Source organism: Biomphalaria glabrata, chromosome 3 (genome assembly GCF_947242115.1).
Source record: "Biomphalaria glabrata chromosome 3, xgBioGlab47.1, whole genome shotgun sequence".
NCBI lineage: Eukaryota > Metazoa > Mollusca > Gastropoda > Planorbidae > Biomphalaria > Biomphalaria glabrata.
The window spans coordinates 35,369,626-35,383,606 of NC_074713.1; the positions used below are offsets into that span (position 1 = coordinate 35,369,626).

Below are 13,981 nucleotides of genomic sequence, written 5' to 3' on the forward strand. Positions count from 1 at the left end.
TATTGGCAGTAGAGAGTTTCATTGTAGTGTATATTGAATATTGACTAATGACTACATTACATATTGGCCGTAGGGTGTTTCATTGTAGTGTATATTGACTAATGACTAAATTACATATTGGCCGTAGGGTGTTTCATTGTAGTGTATATTGTTATTGTTTCAACCTTCAAACTTTAAATCTTGATATTTAATTTATATTATAGATTACAGACCTTTACCTGGCCTGATTCAGGCTAACCGTTCCATACTCTAACGCACTAGCGAAGAAGGAGCATTTGTAGTATTTTGTCCTAGACTATGGAATGTGCTTTTATCTCTACGTCTTTCTGAGTGTTTCATTAGGTCTTGTTTTTCTATTTTTAAATTATGGTTCAAAGTTTTATATATTATAGCTAGTTTACTTTGTATTCTTATTTATCCAAAAGTGTCTCTAAGTTTAGGGATTGTACTAAAGGAGTTACTCTAATGAAATGTGAATATAGAACTAGACTAGAAACTGGTTAGGCTTAAGGCAACCATTTAAATAGTATATAATATACATATTACTAACTTTGTAAACACTAATACAATCATGGGCCTGTTTATGTACACCACTATCGTACTAACTGTTGGTGAAATATGTGTAATTAAGTTTTATTGATACAATGTAACTAGACCTAACGTTTAGACTAAACTAACTAATTTACTCACCAGACTAAAAGCCTTCACATATCCAGGATCACCAGGGCAATGCGAGAGTTCGTGTGTTGTCATGTGACGCGGCACTGTTGTCGCAAATCCCACTGCACAACTCCACTTCTGTTACTAGGCAATGCGCTCGGTGGCTAAGGACGCGAAGATTGGCCAGATTTTACGGTCGAACCAGATCAAACCGGAGCATTCAACGCGTCAAGTGTTGTCACGTGTATGCAAGCGAGAGTTAGTGTGTGTGTGTGTGTGTGCAGTTTGCTTCATGCAATTTCCGTAATTACATGTGTGTGTGTGTGTGTGCATTCGTTTATAGTTGTAGGTGGTGAAACTGACAATATTTCCTTTTCTAAATCCATCTGTAAATGTAACTAATCAATGCCTAGTTTTACTTCAGCCTAAGGTTTCAAATTAAACCTACATTTAGCAATAAATACTGGGAAATAAGGCTTATATTTGCTTGTAGTAAATCAGTGGTTCCCAAACTTTTTTGTCTCGTAGACCCCTTGCCATGTTTTCCACTTGTCGGTGGATCCCTGCATTTATTGGAAAACAAACTCATCAAGTTCAGATTTTCTTTTCTTCTGATTTCTAGGCCATTCATTGATGAAATTCAAATTAAAATGAACCAAAATAAAATTGAATATGTATTACATAAATTGACTTAACAACAACAAAAAAAGCATTAGCGAACAGCATTTCAATAGTGTATGTATGAGTTAATTTCATTAATGGACATGTTTAAATGAGATTCACTTACAGGTCATAGACCCCCAATTTATTTTTTCACTTCTGTAGACCCCTTTGAAGTCCTCGTAGACCCCTGGGGGTCTATATAGACCACTTTGGGAATCACTATAAATGCTCAATTGTTTTAAACAGCATAAAAAGAAAAACATATGCAGTGTAATAGTATATATATTGGCAGATGTATTTCAGCTTATACCACCACTTCTGTCAAGTACAATTTTTTGTACTTGTTCGATATACAAATTAAATAATTAATTACCATTAGTTAATAAACTAATTGTTGTTGTTTTTTTTTGTTTTTGTTTTTATTATTCTTCTGTTGTCAAGTAAAAGAAAAAATTGAGCAAATTCAGCTTAATCCGAAATTGGGTGTCGGAGAAATAACGTGTAAAAACTTTTTACCAGACAGACAGACAGACAGACAGAAATAGTTTAACCATGGTTCAGCTAAGCTTTGTAAAAAAAAAATAAACATTGAAAAACAAATATTCCCTTGATTTAAAACCTAGTGTACTCCAGCCATAACGATTGGACAGAAGTTTCGCTATGTTTTCTCTAAACAAATATTACCATGAGTCCTGCTCGAGGCCCTCATCAATCGGAGGCCCTATGAGGCTGCCTAGTTCCCTATGCCTAATGCTGGCCCCGACAATACGCTGCTTAGGGTTTATGAAGAAAGCGTAGTAAAGTTCACCTGTTTATCTTCTTATCTTATAAAATAAAGACGTTACTTAAAAAAAAAAAAGATGACTACGTCCTGCATGTGTCCCTAGGTCAATCTAGTGACATTCTAGTCATACATGTTAATCAGTGACTTAAACTCTGCCAAGTCGTTGGTTTTCCTGGCTGATTCAGGAAACACATTCCATGCTTAATATAACTCAATGTAAGAAAGAGTATTTAAGCTGACCAGACATTCCCTTTAGGCGGGACAGTCCCGCTTTCGACCACTTTTGCTGTAATTTTACACAACATTTCAGCAATAGTCTATCGTCGGACAGAATCTCTGGGAGTCTCTTCATGTCATTGACAAATTGAATGAAAAGCAAAAAGTTTCCTCCCCAACGAAGTAGGCACGCAATGTATCTTCTTGCCAAGACGCCGCGAGCTGGTTAGAAGAAACGTTGAAGCGTCTCTCGTAAAGCTAGACTCTCTCTCTCTCTCTGTGTGTGTGTGTGTGTGCGCGCGCGCGTATCTCATCGAGAGAGAAGCGGCAAGTTTGACAAAGTTAACTCTTAGAGTCTGTAATTCTTTGGGTCAAATCTTGGTCCAATACAGAGAGTTATTTCACGAGATTAACTGCAATCTTAAGTGTGCTTCTTAGGACCAAATTTGGGATTGGAATTTCTACTCCATTTTCAGAAGAATTCTGTGCCCTAAGGAGAAACAGAGAAAAAAAAATGTTGTGTTTGTGTTGTGTCTACTAGAGACTAATGTTGAACGACAGTGAATACAATGACGACCAGTGTGAAGATCTCTGTCTTGTAAGAACTGAAACTTTATAGGGAGATTAATTCATGAAGTACATTTTTTAAAGTGTCAGTGTCCTAAAATGATGCAGGTGCCAACTAACATCGGCATGGCAGAAATTAAGATGGAACCATTTGATATCATTGCTTTTTTTTAAATGACATAAAGACATGGATGAATCATAAAACAGCAACACGAGAGGAGCAGGGGCGTAACTAGAGATTTGGGGGTCCGGGGGGATTGACCTCTTTGGGGGACCCTTGCATTTTGACATTCGACATATGACATGAGATAATGTATAAAATATATAAGCCCAAAATCAAATTGGTTCAGTATATCAGTAAACTTAACAAAAAATAATCATTAAGACTCTTTTAATGAATAATACCGTTGTTTATTAGTTAAATAATGCACAAGTGACAAATCTCAATTGATATCGCTTCACGTCCTGCATTCTGTGCAGCAAAGAAATCTATGAACTTGAGCTTTGAGAATGATCTCTCACATGACGTAATGGAAGTGGCCTGAGTTAGCGGTATTCGGAGGAGGTTGCAAAGTTTGAGCACACGTAATTACCATATGAAGCCTGTTTCCTCAATCTGTTTATTGGTGGTTGTATTACTGGTTTGTTGATGAAAAGTGCTCATGCATCAATGACATCATTGAAAAAGCGATTTGCCATTTATTTCATCATACAATCAGGAAAACTAGCACAGTTTGTCATAAGCGTGTCTTGGTTCAAGAAGAAACCTAAAGGTATTCATTTTCTTTCCAGCCTTTAAATTTGCCCTTCATCTCCATATGAAATCTGTCCAGCACTTCTGTCGCAACACGTTTGAATTGCAGTTCTATTGACAGTCCTACATTAGAACTCAACTTCCCATCAAGTCTTTTCTTTCTTTTGGTTGTTTTGATTACAGGGAATCCATAGTATTCACTACATTCTTTTGCTTTTTCGATGGATTGGGTTTTTGTCAGTTTCTCATCATTTTGCAGAAAGCATGAAAGGGTACTAATTTCTTCAGCAGCTTCCCGTATATGCAGTCCAGACTTTTGTAGTTTCTTCTGAACTATATTAATTGGGCGCAGGAGCTTTGACCAGAATTCCAGATAGGCAAAAAAATTCTTAATTTTCCACTGCATGTGCTAATATTATATGATATTACGTCATTGTTGTTTGTTTATGTTTTGTGCGAAAGCAAAAGTATTCAAAGCATACAAAAGTGGGAAAGATCCATATCTCGCTATGCTCGAGTATAGAAATACTCCGATAAGCGGACTGCCGTATTCACCATCACAACTGCTGACGAGTAGAAGACTCAGGGAATCATTCCAACTGATCCCAAACTATTGAAGCCATTGGTAGCTGAAAATGCAACGAACGACAGATGAAAAGCAAAGTGAAATACGATGCAACAAAGCACGACTACCTAAAGATTATTCCGTCGGAGAGTTCGTATAGGACAAACATGGCAGAAAGCAGTTGTCTTAAAAAAACATTCATCACTCAGACAAACGATGGAAAAACATACAGAAGAAATCAACGCTTTTTGAATAAGAGTTTCGATGAAGACATCTCTGGGTAATATGATACCGATGGAGGCAATGAACTGCAAACTGTTGGAACAAACGAAACAGACAGTTATAGACCAACGTCTAGAGAACTTGTTGTGCCAGTCAAGACAAACAGAAGTGGACGAATTGTTAAAGTTCCAAGTAGATATCAGTCTTAAGAATTTTAAAAGGAAGGATGTGCTAATATTATATGATATTACGTCATTGTTTTTTTGTTTATGTTTTGTGCGAAAGCAAAAGGACTAGATGGAAATAAAAAGAGAGTTTCCATTGGATTGAGGAAAGATGAATATAGGGGGAAATAACTCGAGTGTGAAGTTAAATTCTGAAATTATAGACGCCAAACCCGAATAATGGACTATGCTAGCATTATTAAGAATAACTTTTGGATCTGTTATACTTGATTCTGTAAATTTAGCTTCATGGTTAATTAGTGTAGCCATAAAATACTCGCCATTTAGATCTATTATTAGTAAAAATAACAAGATACCTGCAATTCGCTGCATATCATGCAGTTTTATTCGTGGCAACAAAGTTTAAAATGTAAAACTAACTTTAAAAAAAAACTTTAATCTCTTTGGGAAAAATTTTTTTTTTAATGTCAACAAAGTCAACGTAGGCTACTGATAGACCTATATCTAGTTTAGTCTTTATTATAAATTTAATCCATAAATGTTGAAAAACAAGACACCAGTTGACACTATTTGTCAATCAAATATATAACTTTATGTATTTACAAATAAATTTCGGACACCCATTTGGGGGCTCCCCTAGGTGGGGGCCAGGGGGATCTTAAATTTCTCCCCCCCCTTCCGCCTCCCTTATATACGCCACTGGAGAGGAGAGAGTTTGTCCCGCCCCCCCCCCCCACCACCACCAAAGTCCCGCTTTCTATCCAGAAAAATCTGGTCACCTTAAGTATTTGTACAAATTCTGTGTTGATATGCTTTTATTGAGTAGAAATTGTTGATATTTTGTTTATTTTAGCCAGAAATATCCCTCTTTTATATATATATATATATATATATATATATATATATATATATATATATATATATAAATAAACCGCTTGACCAATCTTGATAAAGCTTGGCAGAAATGTTCCTTGGGTACCAACTTAGACCGTAGTGTATGTATTGTGGCACTAAAACAAACTTAAGACCCTCAAAAAAAAAAAAAAAAAAAAGACCAACTCTATTACAGCTATAGTATTTTATGGATCTAGGCCATGTCTACAATGTTGACATGAGAAAAGATCGAAAGGATTTAGATCTAGATCTAATTTTAAGAAATACACTTTGCACTTATAGTTTGTTTGTTTTTTGATACATGAAAATACAAAATATAGTTTATTGATTTCATTATTCAATAAAATTAGCCTTCAAATTTGTGTTTCAAAACCATTTTTACATAAGTTAGTTCCTTATATCTGTGACTACAGATTTCCTGACGAACATTCTTTCATTAGACAATGCCGTAATGTTTCCATTCCTAGATATAAAACTCTAAGATGATAAAACTTCTCTTCGCACAGATAGTTTTATACTTTAATACGTGAACATACTAATTATCGTCGATTCATTTGATATTTTTATCAAATAAACATTCAAATTAGGTTTTCTAAAGCATTTTAAATACATTCGTTTACGAAAGCTGCGAAGCCGTGTTGAGATCATAGACATAAATAAATATAGACTGGCCGATAAAAGAGTTTAATGAAACGAAAAATTGTGACTTGCAAATTTGTGTACTTTATTATACAGCATTTATGAGCAGTATAAAAGTTAAGTGCTTTTTTAAACTTTGTTTTTAATATACACAATGATACACACCTATATATATTGTAAGTAAGGAGGCAGTGTAGTTTTGTTTAATCTATAAGAATGAAAATCATGCAACTTTTCATAATTCGGAAATCCGAATACAATAGATATACATGTTTTCAAGTTACATGAAGTTACTTCCTTCGGCCAGTCTATATTTATTTATGTCTATGGTTGAGATAGGCCTAAATCTATATTGATTCATGAATCGCGTACTAAAAATTATTTCGTTTAATTGTTTACTTTAACAAATCGGGTAAACCCGTTTTTAATTGTACTATTAATCTATCGTTCTTTTCGTTTTTAATAGATATGTATGTATCGGCTTCGGGTAACCCCATTTTCGCACAACCAATTTTATTTTCGTAGCGAAAGAGAAAAAACTTGAAAGGATCATTAGCTAAGTTTAACATACATCTAAATCCAATCCACTAGATTAGTAAACACAAACTTAGACCCGCAGGCCGCTGGTAATGTCAGGCTTGTGTATATATATATATATATTGTTACGAATCTCACTATCCAGGTTCTCTGCAAACTGCACCATACACCACCAACTTAAAGAACTTGACAAGTCAGGGCTCCAAAATAACGTAAAGGATATTCCCCTTCTTCCACAATGTCTTCTCGGAGGCGTGCTTGTAAGGTTTCCTTCTTTCCGCCATTTTTCAGCCCTCGTTCACGCAGTTCTCTCCTCAGTTCTATAAATTCAAGTTCGTACAGCAGTTTCAGACAAGCCATAGTAGATCCGATCCAATCCGATTCCAATCCGATCCCACTTCTGACACCAGTGTTACGAATCTCACTATCCAGGCTTTCTGCAACTGCACCATACACCACCAACTTAAAGAACTTGACAAGTCAGGGCTCCAAAATAACGTAAAGGTTTAATGTCCATAAATAACAGCCAATACTGTACAATTGGCAGCACGTAGAACAGTACAAATAGCTATGCGATAACAAATATCTCTCCGATAACACCGTTCCGCCGTATCAAGTCTTGCACTGGCCTCTCCGTCTCGTTCCGGGCTTGCACTGGGTTCAACAGTTCGGGACTGACTTCACACACTTGGGCTCGTTGTGTCGGACTCGATCACAGACCAAGATCAAGACGCCGTTCGTCTCAACTGTACTTGACAGTACTCCGCACTGAACCGTCGTAATGCTCCGTACAGAACCACACCGCTGAACTGTGCTGTAGTCGACCGGACTGTAGTGAACCGGGCTCTGAACCCCTGCCGTGAACCCGCTTTCTGAACCGTCTTGACTGCGACACCTCCGCTCTGATATAGGGTCCCTACTGGCCTTCTCGAACCGGTGGTCAGATGACTACAACTCTCGTGACGCTCCTGAGCTCTGTTCACGACGTCGATCCTTCCCGGACCGCCGTCGATCCTTCCCGAACCGCCGTGTTGACACTCGTCTCGGCTGACCGTCGTAGCTCGTCACGGTTGACCGCTCGTCTAGCGCTGGCCTGGGGCGATTGCGTCGGCTGACTACACTCACACCACTACCCCCATCTGTGCCACCACCAGGTTTATAACAATATATATATACATATATATATATATATATACATATATATATATATATATATATATATATATATCCAGTGGAACGGCTTAACGCTTTACCCACACTAATATTAACCTTTTTTTTAAAAAAAAATTAAATGCATGCATGAATGTGTGCCTCTGGGTTAGAGAAAGACTGGATTGCTTTCTGGTCGTGTGGCATGCGCTCTAAACAGGTCCCAGGTTCGAGCCATCCTAAACAATTACAAAACTAGATCTACATCTAGATATAAAACCAAGCTGAAGTGCTGCTGTATTTAGACAAGAGATATTAGACTTCACGGGCCAAAACTAATTATGTGTCTACTGGTGAAGGAAGAGTTATAATGCAGGCCGTTCCATTGGAGGATGCACACAAATAATTGTTTAAACAAGGTTACAAAAGACAGTTTGTGTGGAAACACAAACTCAAAATTGGCCCCCGAAGTGGTCCACCCAGGCAGGCTTCAATATTTTCAGAAAGAACATCCAAATGAAATTATATAAAAAACAAATGAGAAATAAGAATGGAGAAAGAAGGTTAACAGATCTTGTGTAGTGCCCCAACGGTCCCGCAGATCAAAGGATAGGTGAAAGTGAATGTAAAGTTAGATGTGAACCTGGCCTAACTAGTTCCCCTTTTAGACCTTGTGGTCTATAGGGCAGATGATGTAAAGTTCATCTGTTTTGTGTGGCCTACGGTTAACGTGGGTGTCATGTAGCCAGCACAACGACCAACCGCCGTTACTTTTTCCCAACTAATGTCAGGTACCCATTAGAGCTGAGTGGACTCAGAGGCGCCCAAAGATTCCAAAGTTGAAAATCCCAGTCTTCACCAGGATTCGGACCCGGGAACCCCGGTTCGGAAGATAAGCGCTTTACCGCTCAGCCACCGCGCCTCCCCTGGCCTAACTGATGTCTTATAATAGATCTAATTGTTTAGAAAAGGCTCAATCTCTTATTCGAGAAAAAAATTGAAACATTTCCGCAACAAAAATTTTTTTTCAGGAAAATGAAGTTTACAAGATTACTATTCGTTTTTAATTAGGTCTAACTTATAATGCATACTAATTAGCTTTTTCTCTTTAAAAAACTGCTTGCATAACTGATTTTAAAAATTAGATTTTTCTCTTACAGAAAAAAAAAGTAGCCGTTGCATCAGAACTTTGAATGGTCTAAAATATTGTGATGTCGGATTTTCCATATCTTTTCTAGTTTACGAGATCTAAACGGGACGGACGGACAGACATTTCGCACAAAACTAATAGCGTCTTTTCCCCTTTCGGGGGCAGCTAAAAATCATTATAAATACTTATTAAAAAAATAAAGCTTATATTAATTGTAACTGTATTAATTAGTTTCGATCAGTCATACAATTCACATGTAATGTTCAAGAGAAACTGGAGTATGAACGTATATTTTGTGTGCTCTCGTACAAATTGTTGCTCTAATTATGTGTTGTTGTTTTTTTGTAATGCACAATTGTAAAACAAATTTCCTTACGGTTAATAAAGATTATCATTTATTAAATTTGTAATAGATCTAGACCAACAACACTTTTAGCAATAAAAAACACTCTTATAGCAGAAGAAATTACCTTACCTAACTCAAAAAAATATAGAATCAACATTTTGTAAAATTAATACCCTCAACATCCCTAATAATAGGCAGTGTTTACAGACCACCAAATTCTATTTTAGAATACATGCAAGAACTATATAATCAGTTTACTACACTTAAAGAGACAAGTTCACCACCATAGTTTGCTAAAAATAAAAATATTTTGATGGTCCATTACATCAGTGGATTAAAGATTTTCTGATAGGGAGAGAACAAAATGTAATAATAAATGGCTCTAAATCAACACCAATAACAGTAAACTCAGGCGTACCTCAGGGAACAGTCTTAGGTCCACTACTATTTTAAATTTACATAAACGATTTAACCAAATTCCATTAGTTCAGGAACAAAAGTCAGATTATTCGCAGACGATTGCACAATATATAGAACAATAAAAACAATACAAGATACAGACATTTTACAAAGAGAATTAGGTGAATTACAGAAATGGGAATCAAATTGGAGCATGCCTTTCCACCCAGAAAAATGTCAGAGTAACAAAAAAAAACTAAAACAAATTAATTCCACTTATCTTATTCATGGTAAACCAGTAACAGACTAAAAATGAAAAATACCTAGGTGTTATAATAAATGAAAAACTGTCATGGAATCCCCATAATGATGAAAATATCAAACAAAGCAATATGGTTTATTAAAAGCAATTTCTATAAATCAAATAAGAACAAAAATAAAATGTTATTTAACCTTGGTTAGACCAATAATAGAATATACATCTTCTGTTTGGGACTCCTCAACTCAAGAAAACATTAAGAAACTGGAACAGACACAAAATAGAGCAGTGAGATTTATAACATACGAACATTCACATTTGACTCGAGTAACACCTTTAGGACAGAAGACTCAAAAGTAAAGAAGCAATTATACACTGAACCATAATCTTCAAATACAAAAACACAATTTAATAAAATACTCAGAAAGACACAAAGATAAAGGTACATTCCTCGTCCCATATGCTAGGACAAATTTGTACAAATACTTCTTCTTCCCTAGTGCTATTAGAGCATGGAATGGGTTGCCTAAGCTAGCCAGGAAAACCAGTGACTTGGCAGACTTTAAGTCATTGGTTAACATGCATGACTGAATGCATGACGCGTAGGACGTAATCATCTTCTTTTTTGAAGTAACGTCTGTATTATATAAGAAAAGATAAGACACTAAATCTGTATATTTTACCAATTGTTTTTGTTTAGCGCAATTTTATACCTTTAGTTTTCTTAATACCTATGATCCTATCACTTGTCTGGAGCAGTAGGGTGGGGGGATGAAGAAAGGGATATCTGGGTTCATTTTACCGTGATCGCTATTTAAAACCATATATTTAAAAGAAAGGGAGACGACCTGAATTCGAACTTATGGCTCATGCCTCATCAAGCCGATATACTAATCACTCAGCTAGTGAGGTGTTCATGAAAATAGATTATACTAGTCAACCCAAGGCGTAGCATACGCCGCTATTTTGCAGGGCCGGCCTTAAGCAACTGCAACCTATGCGACCGCAGTGGGCCCCGCACTTTCATAGGACCCGCGCTAATTCTAGGTGTACACTACTAAATTAAACCATTTTATAACTTATAACAGATTTCCCGCGGTCGCCTGATTTACCAGGAGCTCCTGGAAATCTCCCGAAATTGCAAAATATTAAAATCTTTTGAAAACTCATACAAAAGTCCTGACATATTTATATAGACAAAAATTGTCAGTTTTGGGTATCATTCAATATGGAAAACGCCAATCCTACGCTGGATTTTAAAAAAAGGCATTATGCAATATCCGTAATTGTGGAATCTGGTGAAAGAAGCTTCTCGCGCCTCAAACTAATGAAGAATTACTTGAGGTCAACAATTCTCGTAGATAGAGTGAAACATTTGGTAACTCTTGCTGTTGAGCGTGATCTATGTAGGAAATAGAATTTTTATGATATACTCTATGACTTCGCTACACGCAAGGCTCGTAAAGTAATTCTGTACGTAGTAAAGAATGAATAAAATGTAAATACGAATTTATTTTCTAATATCCGTGTCCCTACCCAAACTCTGCCGCACGAAATCCGTTCATCATAGGGCCCCACAACGGTGGAGTCCGGCCCTAGTATTTAGTGACGGGGGTGAATACAGAGTAGATTACAGAATCTGGTGTGGCTAATCAAGCCAATTCTAGAGCGGCAGACTTTGCCACAATTCATACATGTGTATGCCTCTGATTCAGGGCTAGCGGACAGGGCAGCTTTCTTTTTTTTCCCTCTTGATTAAGGCCGCTTCAATTCTTTGGTTCTCAGCGAGGGTTGTCCCAGCAGGCACAGTCTGTCTCCATGCACTCCGGTCTTTGGCTATGTTTTCCCACATACTTTCGCTGATGCCTGTGGCTCTCATGTCTCTCTTGCAGACATCTCTATATGTTAGTCTTGGGCGGCCCTTGGGTCTGACTCCTTTCACAAGCTCAGCATATAAGATATCTTTCGGGATTCTACCATCTAGCATGCGGGTGACATGTCCGAGCCAGCGTAATCTTCTTTGTGTCAGGAGAGCATACATGCTTTTCATATTGGCCAATCTCAAAACTTCCTGATTGGAGACATGGTCCCTCCAAGAGATGCCTAAACAAGTTTCAAGCTTACTTTAAAGCGGCGAATAACTTAGCTTATACCACTAAGTACAATTTATTTCCCTTGTTCGAGATACCAAATAAAATAATTAATAACCAATAGTTAAGCAACTAATTGGTTAATTTTTAAAATGATTCTCTCAACATACTCCCAACATTTTTGATTCATCCATTCCAATGGAAAAATACATTTTCATTCTTTCACACTTAATTTACATACAGACTCAAAAAGTTCTGAGTTCGCCCATGAAATGAATAGATGCTTGACATGGTACAACTACCAGGGTTAGTAGCACTTTTCCATGACAAAATTTTAGATTTTAGAAGCACTATGAACCCTGAAATACCTAACAGCTCCCTTCTTCTTTCGTAGTAAACTATCTACATAAATGTGGTGTATTTAGCAAAGTCCAACAACTGTCAAGTCTCTCTGAGTTTTTGTCAGTAGCAGCTCTAAAGCTAATCTAAGTCAGTAGCAGCTGTAAAGCTAATCTAAGTCAGTAGCAGCTGTAAAGCTAATCTAAGTCAGTAGCAGCTGTAAAGCTAATCTAAGTCAGTAGCAGCTCTAAAGCTAATCTAAATCAGTAGCAGCTCTAAAGCTAATCTAAGTCAGTAGCAGCTCTAAAGCTAATCTAAGTCAGTAGCAGCTGTAAAGCTAATCTAAGTCAGTAGCAGCTGTAAAGCTAATCTAAGTCAGTAGCAGCTCTAAAGCTAATCTAAGTCAGTAGCAGCTGTAAAGCTAATCTAAGTCAGTAGCAGCTGTAAAGCTAATCTAAGTCAGTAGCAGCTCTAAAGCTAATCTAAGTCAGTAGCAGCTGTAAAGCTAATCTAAGTCAGTAGCAGCTCTAAAGCTAATCTAAGTCAGTAGCAGCTCTAAAGCTAATCTAAGTCAGTAGCAGCTCTAAAGCTAATCTAAGTCAGTAGCAGCTCTAAAGCTAATCTAAGTCAGTAGCAGCTGTAAAGCTAATCTAAGTCAGAAGCAGCTGTAAAGCTAATCTAAGTCAGTAGCAGCTCTAAAGCTAATCTAAGCCAGTAGCAGCTTTAAAGCTAATCTAAGTCAGTTGCAGCTGTAAAGCTAATCTAAGTCAGTAGCAGCTCTAAAGCTAATCTAAGTCAGTAGCAGCTCTAAAGCTAATCTAAGTCAGTAGCAGCTCTAAAGCTAATCTAAGTCAGTAGCAGCTCTAAAGCTAATCTAAGTCAGTAGCAGCTGTAAAGCTAATCTAAGTCAGTAGCAGCTCTAAAGCTAATCTAAGTCAGTAGCAGCTCTAAAGCTAATCTAAGTCAGTAGCAGCTCTAAAGCTAATCTAAGTCAGTAGCAGCTCTAAAGCTAATCTAAGTCAGTAGCAGATCTAAAGCTAATCTAAGTCAGTAGCAGCTCTAAAGCTAATCTAAGTCAGTAGCAGCTCTAAAGCTAATCTAAGTCAGTAGCAGCTCTAAAGCTAATCTAAGTCAGTAGCAGCTCTAAAGCTAATCTAAGTCAGTAGCAGCTCTAAAGCTAATCTAAGTCAGTAGCAGATCTAAAGCTAATCTAAATCAGTAGGTCATTGAACAAGTGCTAATACATCGTTATCTTCCACGAATTTCTACTTGTGTCACTGACCTGAGAGACATTGTATTGACCTTAAAGTGACTGGGGTCAAAGGTCAACATCACAAAGATAATTGTTTATACAACAAGCTCACCGTAGTCTATTATATAGAAGTAGCGTGAGCTCAGTGGCCTCTGGGTTTTCAAATGAATTTCTCACATGCTATAATAGACTTCACTTGCATGTGGGTTAACTACATCATTGGCAGTCTTCTATCAAGTTGTCACATCACTCACAGCTGTGCTGACACTTAAATCAAGTATGAAGGTAGATACATCTGAATGATCTGTTCC

General features: G+C 37.0%; 1 protein-coding gene across 4 annotated transcripts in view; it reads right to left on the reverse strand.

Annotated features, from left to right (window-relative positions):
• LOC106051934 (uncharacterized) overlaps positions 1-13,974 on the reverse strand; it is a 100,093-nt gene extending 86,119 nt beyond the window's left edge. For 2 of the 4 annotated variants that reach the window (XM_056024738.1, XM_056024736.1), the window contains exon 1: positions 13,783-13,974. Coding sequence is in view for 1 of the 4 variants with exons in the window: in XM_056024739.1 (XP_055880714.1) it covers positions 691-753 (63 nt within the window). In the remaining 3 variants the exon portion in view is untranslated. Of the gene's footprint in view, positions 1-690; positions 800-13,782 lie in introns of those variants that run through there. The other 2 variants (XM_056024737.1, XM_056024739.1) reach the window with 2 other exon arrangements.
• Positions 13,975-13,981: the final 7 nt, after the last annotated feature.